This window comes from Corvus kubaryi, unplaced genomic scaffold (assembly GCF_017639235.1).
Source record: "Corvus kubaryi isolate FWS band 111438036 unplaced genomic scaffold, C.kubaryi_AGA036_p1.0 37394, whole genome shotgun sequence".
Taxonomy (NCBI): domain Eukaryota; kingdom Metazoa; phylum Chordata; class Aves; order Passeriformes; family Corvidae; genus Corvus; species Corvus kubaryi.
Window position 1 is genome coordinate 10,288,672 of NW_024581133.1, and position 8,800 is coordinate 10,297,471.

At 42.2% G+C, this 8,800-nt stretch overlaps 1 protein-coding gene across 1 annotated transcript; it reads left to right on the forward strand.

Moving 5' to 3' along the window:
• The first annotated feature begins 789 nt into the window (after nt 1–789).
• Nucleotides 790–8,584, forward strand: MTFMT (mitochondrial methionyl-tRNA formyltransferase). The gene is made up of 10 exons (XM_042039704.1): nt 790–944; nt 1,397–1,609; nt 2,008–2,130; nt 2,926–3,028; nt 3,584–3,659; nt 4,198–4,289; nt 4,824–4,905; nt 5,212–5,294; nt 5,609–5,827; nt 6,761–8,584. The coding sequence occupies exons 1-9, from the start codon at nt 820–822 to the stop codon at nt 5,807–5,809; spliced, it is 1,098 nt and encodes a 365-aa protein (XP_041895638.1). The 5' UTR covers nt 790–819; the 3' UTR covers nt 5,810–5,827; nt 6,761–8,584.
• Nucleotides 8,585–8,800: the final 216 nt, after the last annotated feature.

The window sequence follows — 8,800 nt, forward strand, 5'->3', positions numbered from 1 at the left end:
GGGTTTGGAATGTCTCCAGAGAGGGAGGCTCCACACCCTCTCTGGGCAGCTGTCATAGTGCTCTGCCACCCTCAGTATAAAGTTCTTCCTCATGTAGAGATGGAACTTCTTGTGTTTTAATTTATGGACACTGCTCCCCATCCTGTTGCAGAACACCACCAAAAAGAGCCTTGCACTATCCTTTTAGCACCCCAGGAGATATTTTTATGCGTTGATGAGATCCTCTCTTGGTCTTCTCCAGACTAACCACAACATAAAGACATTAAGCTCTTAGAGAGCGTCCAAAGGAGGCCACGAGGATGGGGAAGGGTGTGGAAGGGAAGCGGTATGAGGAGCGGCTGAGGGCACTTGTCTGGTCAGCCTGGAGGAGACTGAGAGACCTCATTGTGGTCTTCAATATCCCTCCGAGGGTCAGCAGAGGGGCAGACACTGCTCTCTTCACTCTCGTCGATAGAGACAGGACCCCAGGGAACGACATAAAGCTCAGTCAGGGGAGACTTAGGTTGGATGTCAGGAAAAGGTTTTTCCCCCAGAGGGTGGTCGGGCACTGGAACAGGCTCCCCATGGAATGCTCACGACCCCAGGGCTGCCAGAGCTCAAGAAGCGTTCGGACAACGCTCTCAGACACAGGGTGGGATTATTGGGGTGTCCTGCGCAGGGCCACGGGTTGGACTCGATGATCCTTGGGGGTCCCTTCCAACCCAGGTTCGCCTGCAATTCTATTTTACGATCATGGCGGCACCGCGTCAGCCCTGAGGGGCGGCCCCGCGCCGGGGCGGATCCCAGTGCGTCATCGCCGCGCGCGGCGGGAGCCCCGCGATGCGGGCCCGGGTGCTGCGCGCCTGGAGCGAGGGCGTGAGGGCGGCGGGGCCGCCATGGCGGGTCCTGTTCTTCGGCACCGACCGCTTCGCCGTGACCGCCCTGCGAGCCCTCCGGGCCGCCGGGTATCGCCCGGGCACGGGGGAGAGGGGTCCCAGGAGAGAGGGGGTCCTGAGGCGAGACGGGGCCGGGAGAGAGGGGTAGAGGAGACACGGGGGACGGGGACGTGAGGGAGGAGCTTGATGGGGGGAGATGGACCCTGGGGCGCGCGGAGCCTGAGGGGACACGGCAGGGGCTGGAGAGGGTGAGGGAAGTGCTGGGCACAGAGGGATGGGAGATGACGGCTAGTGATGAAGCTCAGAGGTTACTGAAGGATGAGGTGGAGTCGCGCGGGAGGGACCGTGGGTTAGGCAGAGAGGGTGGCAGGGAAAGGAGGGAGAGGGAGCCTGAGCGTGGGACGGGGATCAGGATCACAGAGACTATGGGGATTGGCACAGGGGCATATCGAGGGGTGGAGGTAACCCAGCCCTCGCCTCAGTCTGCCTGCATGACGCCTTCAACACCTTGTCCACTCCAGGGAGCCCAGCGAGGACTCGCTTGTGTCTCGGCTGGAGGTGGTGACCCTGCCCTCCCGCCTGCCTGGGGACCTGCCCGTGAGGAGCTGTGCCAGGGAGCTCCAGCTGCCTGTGCACGAGTGGCCACACACGGGACCTGTGGGGCAGTTTGATGTGGGTGTGGTGGCGTCTTTTGGACGTCTCCTAAGCGAGGACCTCGTTCTGCAGTTCCCATAGTAAGTGTGGACAGTGTCACTGTTCTGTTAGCAAAGCTCCACTCTAGTTTTGAGGCAGCATCTGTGATTTGCATTAGGTGAGGTCAGCTTCCCTGGGTTCATCTGCTTAGCCTGAACCCTGTTGCTGTCATTGTGAAGTTCAGTGCTCTTTGACACATGGATGTAAATTTATGCAAATATTCAGCAGAATGTGTTTGCCTTTATTCCTCACATCTCTCTTTCCGTGTTTGGCGAGAAACTGAAGTTTATGTAGTGCGAATTTTCCTTCAAGTGCATATTTAAGCCAGTACACGAGAAGATATGAGCAGATAGTAGTTTCACTGTAATATATGTTGCAGATCCATTTACATATGTTTCAGGTACCATTCTTACTCTAACTTGTCAACATTTCATTCCAGTGGTGTGCTGAATGTCCATCCCAGCTGTCTCCCACGATGGCGTGGTCCTGCACCCATAGTCCACACAGTGCTTCATGGTGATAAGGTGACTGGAGTGACAATTATGGAAATAAGACCAAAAAGGTAGGTTTGGTGTGCTTTGCAGACAACTCACTGTTGCTGTTGCCTCTCGGGACTTTAAATCATCATTGCTGAAATCATCATTTAACTCATTCTATGTAATCACAAATTTTTTTAATGTGTGTGTTTTAAGTTTGAAACACTTAGAAATCTTCATCTGACCATATGAGATCTGCCACAATTACAGTATTTTAGTAAGTGTGTAATTTGCACTCCAGGCCTTTTCTCTAATTATTAACTTTATCACAGGGAACAGACAGGGAACAGTCACACAGCTTTGTCAATAGACTTGGTATGATAAACCGAAAAGGTCTGGTTTTCAGACTTCAGAGTCACTCACCTCTAACATCCTGTGAGTGGACAGAGCATAAATTGCCTGTCTCGTCATGAGAGAGATTATATGTTTTAATTTCAGTCCAAACTCTGGCTTAAAAGGCTTGTGAAAATGCATTATCCTAGTTACCTTTTCTTTCTTAAATGCTTGTCTAATAATAGATCTCAGGAAAGTGTGAAACAAATTTCCTCTGAGTATTTCAGATTGTTTCTTCTGAGATCTCATGTTCATATCAGGCTCAGCTTGCTGAGGAGAATCTTGCTGCCAAGACAGATCTGATATTTTCTTCCTTGTGTTGTCTTGTGAACCAAACATTTGATAATGCGAAATGACATCTGAAAAATAGTTTAAGAGAAAATAAAAAAGGGTAGTTAGTAACTGAGCTAACATATCGAATACAGACTTTTGAACTGCTAACTGAGCTTCAGCTTCTCCAGTATGGTTGTATGTTTTCTGCCTTGCAGGTTTGATGTAGGTCCAATTATTAAGCAAGAAGAGGTTGCTGTTCCTCCCCGCTGTACAGCACAGGAGCTGGAAGGGATGTTGGCAAAGATGGGTGCAAACATGGTAAAGTCCTGCCAGCTGTGCCACTTCTGACTGGTACTTTGCTTTTAACATGTGCAAACAGAATTCTTACTAATCTTGTTCTGAGCTGGCTTCAAGTTTAAGAGGAGAATGATGTGAAGCTTGGTGTTTGTGAGCACTTTGCCTTGCTGAGAGGAGAGCTCAGTGGTCTATGATCAGCCGTCAGCGTCAGTCCTGTGTATTGCTTTTCTCTTTCTATTCAGTGAAGAACCCAAATGCTGTCTATGGAAATAGTGCAGGTTCTTTCTTTTAAATGAATATCTGCTTTTTTATTTTAATAGTCAGCTTTAGTCCTGTTCTGGGATTAATATCAGAGAAGAGATCATCCATAAAAAAATCACTTGTGTTTTTTAATTGTGATTCAGTGGGAAGGATGTCTTTACTCTGTGTGTGTATGATACACATCTTCTGAATATACTGAGCCAATTTTCTAAAAGCTCACCGGACAGTTTCACTGTTGAAAAATTAAGTTTTACTTTGCTTATTATTGCTTAAACTTAGCTTGGCCAATACTCTGTACAAAATTTAATTTTGCAGCTGTTAGCAGTTTTGAAGAACTTGCCTGAAAGTTTAAGAAATAAAAAAGAGCAGCCAAAAGAAGGAGTAACATTTGGTAGGTATGCGTTGTTTTTAATGTGACTTGTTCGTTTTTTCCTTTATCAGCTGGAAGACTTAAGTTTCCTGCCATGCTGGGTTGTATTTCTTTAGATTAATTTCTAATATGCTCTTTTCACTGCCTTCACTGGCTTAAAAGAATCATACAGGAGGAAAATGTTTCAGAATTCTTCAGACTTAATTTTTTTTTCCAGTTACTTGTACAATATCAAAATCACTATTGATGTCACAAAATCTGAGTTTGTTATTCTTCATGGTTGTCGTGCAGACAGAAGGATTACAGCCATGCTTGTAAACATGTTACAAATTTGCAGTGCAATGGTTAAATAAGAGAGCAACTGAGAATAAAATATAAATAATCCAAATTGAGGGTTTACAAAATCTTTTCTCCAGTTGTTGTTTGAGGTACCTTAGCTGGATTGTGGACCCACTATTGGTCAGGAAAAACTGAGGTTTAAAATAGGATAAAGTAGTACAGCTGTTTGCTAAGATGCAAAACAAAATAAGAAGTCTTCTAATTTCTCTTTTCCCCCTAGCTCCTAAAATCTCTATAGCGAAGAGTTGTATAAAATGGGAAGAGCAAACAGCTGCACAAATAATTCAACTGCATCGTGCAATAGGGAGTATGGTGAGACAGTGGATTTTTTTGAACTTTTTTCTGTCCTATAGCATGGCTGAGTTTGGCGTAGATACTTTAACTAATCACTAAACCTCAATTTTAGTTGTTTTAGCCTCTGTAACCTAGCATGTGTTTTAAAATCCTGGTAGTTTATCATTAGAGGTGGAATTAATGTGGAGGAGAATTTTCATGGACTTGATCCTATGTGTGAAATCAGCTCAAAAATTTTATGTTGTTTCCTTAACTCAGATTTTCCCTCATGTGTTTGAGAAGGTTTGGAATGCTACAGTGACATCTCTGCATGACAGTAAACAGTGCAAACAACCACAGTGAAGAGCTGTTGTAGCTAATTGCTTAACTCACTTCTGCATATGCTAATGGTTTGAGGAAGAACAAGGAAAACAAGATATGATAAGGAAAATCTGTCTAGACATACAGCTAAATTTTCTGTTAGTGTTATTATCAGAGGTATTTTGCATAAGGAGAAAAGCAGACAGTTGCCTGGAAATGTGAAAATATTCTCAATGTGTCATCTGTTTCCAGTTTCCTTTGCAGACACTCTGGAAGGGTACTACCATTAAACTTCTGGATTTTGTGGAAGTGGATAATATCCCTGTTTTTTATGGTATTTACTCTTAAATTATTAAAATTTTAAACCATTTTCTTTAGGAATCTTAGTGCCATGTGGGCCAAGGGGTGTGACTGATCAGGGCTTAGTGAGTTCATGGATCAGATATGGAGCAGTGCCGAAGAATGACTGTTCTGATTGTTTCTGCTCATTTGGTTATAATAAAACACAGAATACAATAACGTATTTTTTAGCAAAATAGTGACTCAAGATGGTTATCATGCTTCAAAAGAACAGAAGAGGTTCAAACCTTTTCTGTACTTGTTGGCATAAAAATGCAGGATGATCTTTTTTTGCTTTTAGATCAAATACTAAATGACTGTGGAGTTGTTCCTGGTTCAGTGCTGTTTCATAAAGTTTCCCAAACACTAATAGCTCGCTGCAAGGTAGGCTTTTCCCATTTGTTTTATATTCACTGCCCTAAAGATGAGGTTTTTAGTATTTGCGTGGTGCATAACTTTTGTCTTAATTGTCTGTTGTTAGTCTCTGTACTAGTTTAGATCAGCAACAGATTTTTTTATTTAATACCGTGAACTTTTAATTTCCTCTAACAGGCTTTGCACACCTGCAAGCAGGAATTCGACTTATAGACCTGATGACATTGAATAAAATGAATTCTGTAAGCCAGCCTATGGGAGCTAAAGATAACTTTAAACATGGAAGAAGCTTACTGCCTTTTTTTGTTTGTTTGTATTTTTAGGAAGGCTGGGTTGGAATCAAAACAGTCGTTTTAAAGAAGAAGCTTACAGCAGTTGACTTCTACAATGGATATATGCACTCTTGGTTCCAGCAGAATCGAAGAATCGTTCATGAGGAATGCAGATTTCAAACACTCAAACTTAGCATGGCAAAAAAGACTCTGAAAGAGAGGGGAATATTGGCACAGGATATAAAGCAGTAAATGTATTTTTTAATGTCTGTAAGTTAATGGTAATATAAAATATTTCAAAGCCCACCTATAACATTCAACTTAATTAAGGGATTTCTTCCCATAGTGTTTGATCTTACTGTCATCTGCATGTTTTCATTGTGGGTTCCTGAAGATACTTCTCTTTCTCCATCAGGGAAGAGAATCTCCATGAGTGCTGTAGATATGGAATAAATCCCTGTTTCCACTGTTACGAAATAAATTTATTTTTATACAACGTTTTCAGGGGTGTATTGAGGACTTTTGGTATAATTTTCTTCAGGCATAAGTTTTGAACAATTATTTTGATCTGGAAAGACTAAAGTCCAGTGCTTTTCTAATGCTCACTGAGACTTAGACTATCTAGTTTGGTGGTATTGTGGATCATAAAATTCTTTTTGTACCCCTGCATTGAGGTGAATAATTTAGCTGGGAACATTAGAGAATCTTTTCCTGTCCGTGATGATTTTCTTCCTTCCCTGTTCTGTTTTCATATCCTGGGATACGTCCTGTTTAAAATTTTTGTGCCCTCAATCCAGAAAATTTATGTTCTACTATTTTACTTTCTGACAGAAGAGATTTTTACCTGATGAGGAGTTGTTATCCAAGATTTTCCTCAATCTGTCTTTGGTTAGTGGCATATACAAGAAGGATTTCATGTCAAGAACCCCAAAACTTGTGATTCTTACACTTTTTTATCTTGTAAGTAGTAACGTAGCACTGAGTATAACAGCAGAGAAAAGACGACCATATCTTAGGAGCTGTTCTAATATTTGCTAACTTTTTCCTGCTTTTCCTGAGTTCTGCTGAAGTAAAAACAAAAAATCTAGAAAAATGTGTCATATCGTAAGGATTAAAATGTTTGTGAAGAAGCATCTGTTAAAACAGCTGCTGCAATATTTTTCTTCTATTGCCATTGGTCCATCAATGAATTATCTCTGACAGGTTTTCCAAAACACACGGCCCTCCAAGAAATCCAAGCCTATGAATCAGAGTCAAAAACTGGAAACAACAGCAAGGTGGAAGTCAGGCTCCTGTGGAGAATTCCTGTTGTTCCTGACCGCAGACTCAGTGCAATTTGTGCTGCAGAAATTCTAAATCTGGCAAGTTTGTTTCCAAGAAAATGATGTATTTTTGTGTTTTGCTCCCTGATACTCTTTGCAAGTGAAAGTTGTGGAGTGATTTTGCTTTTACTCTGTTCAGATCAGTCTATAAAGGTTAGTTACTGCTTTATGCCAATAGAAGGGTGAGCTTTTTGTGTGTTTGGGGGGATGGGGGGTGGTTTGGGCAGTTTTGTGGGGCTTGATACATTGCTATGTGGCAAAACCCCACCACCACAATCTAGAGATAATTTTAAGCACTAATGATAAAGAATTTTGGACTTAGGAGAAGTGTTTTGGTTAACTGGGACTCAACTTTTCAGATGTTTCAGATCCCTAGGCACTGGAAAATGAGTTCTGGTTCATTATAACCTGAGGAAAATGAACAGCAAGGTGTGACTCCCACAGAAAGAATACAGTGCCAAAAGTTCAGACAAGAGTCCAGGTTGAAAGCTTTTAGATTACCAAACTATTAACAGTTTCTTCCTAGCAGTGACTTGAGGAAAATTCTTTTAACTCCTCTGTGTATCTTTCATCCTCAGTTTTAGGTCGTGCCCAGTGTGAGACGTATTGGTGGCAGACAATAATTATCTGTTTCTCACTAAAGCATAAAGCAACAGGAAGAGTTTCCCTGTGTTTTTGGGAAGTTCGAGGTGGCATGTGCCCAGAATCCCTGTAGATGGAGCTCACTGCATCCCTTTAGGGTGAAAACCAAGGACAGCTGGACCGAAGATGGTGAAAATCTGGTACAGAACGTCTTCAGTTAGTTGTTTAATAGTGAATAATGTCTAAACCATATTGCAGCCAGGATCCCATGTACTTGTAACTTAATCTTTTGATCTGTGCAGAGTTTGCTTTAAGGCTTCTCTTGCTTTCTGTGAGAGAGGTTATAAAAGATTAGACAGTTCTATATTGTTTAACAGTTAATGTCTTAGCTTTGTATATGCACAACTTTATCCCAGTCATTTTATGGAGCAAAAGAAGGTAAGATTAATTTTTTTTTTTATGGAGAAGGTCTTGGGCATGCTATTTTTGGCATGGTAGAGAAGTTTTAAAGGGAATTGGTGTTCCCCAGGCAGCTGTTAGCCAAAATGTCTCTTTGCAAACTTTGCTTTCACATGGCTCTGCAGGGATTTAACTCAGTAAGTAATGAAAATCTGATTATTTTTGCAGAACAGACAAACCAAAAATGGGGCATTCACTGATGAGGTGTGGAATAGCATGTCAGGGTTGACTCTGGAACACAGACACAGTGATTTGATCCCCAGTACCACTGTTGAGGTTGAGTACAGCTATCCTGGCCATTGGAAAGGGATCTTAGCAAAATAAAACAGCTGTTCTCCTCTCAGAGGAGAGAGGGAAAGCAACAGAGGTATTCACAGACCCAGTGTCCACTATAGCTCAATTTAACATCACTGGGACCAAATTACTGGCAGAACTGCAAAATGTTTGGGCACCAGAAGGGCTCTGGTGTTGGATAGGGATGATTTCATCATGGGTTTCAAATAAATGTTAGTAGAGGGGGTTATATTTCCTGAGATGCTGGTGACTCACAATTAGATGCATCTGTTTCATGTTCCGCAACCTTACTATTTCCCCTGCTTCCTAGGAAACCTCTTTATTCTGGTTTTCTGAACATTACAAATAAACAAAAAGTATAAGTGACTAATCAGAGGAGTACTTGAGCCTTTTTATAAAGTTGTTTGCAAAATCCCCCAATAATTTGCTGGTTGAGGCTAGGCAAGAATCTCTCTCCTTTTGTTTATCCTATCTGTTAACATCCTGATAGCTTCTGGGAAGCAGTAGTTTCCCTTAAAAACAGGAGGGATAGGTCAGTGGATTTATCTGAGGATTGGAAACTGAGTGACCTTAATGGGAGATGCTT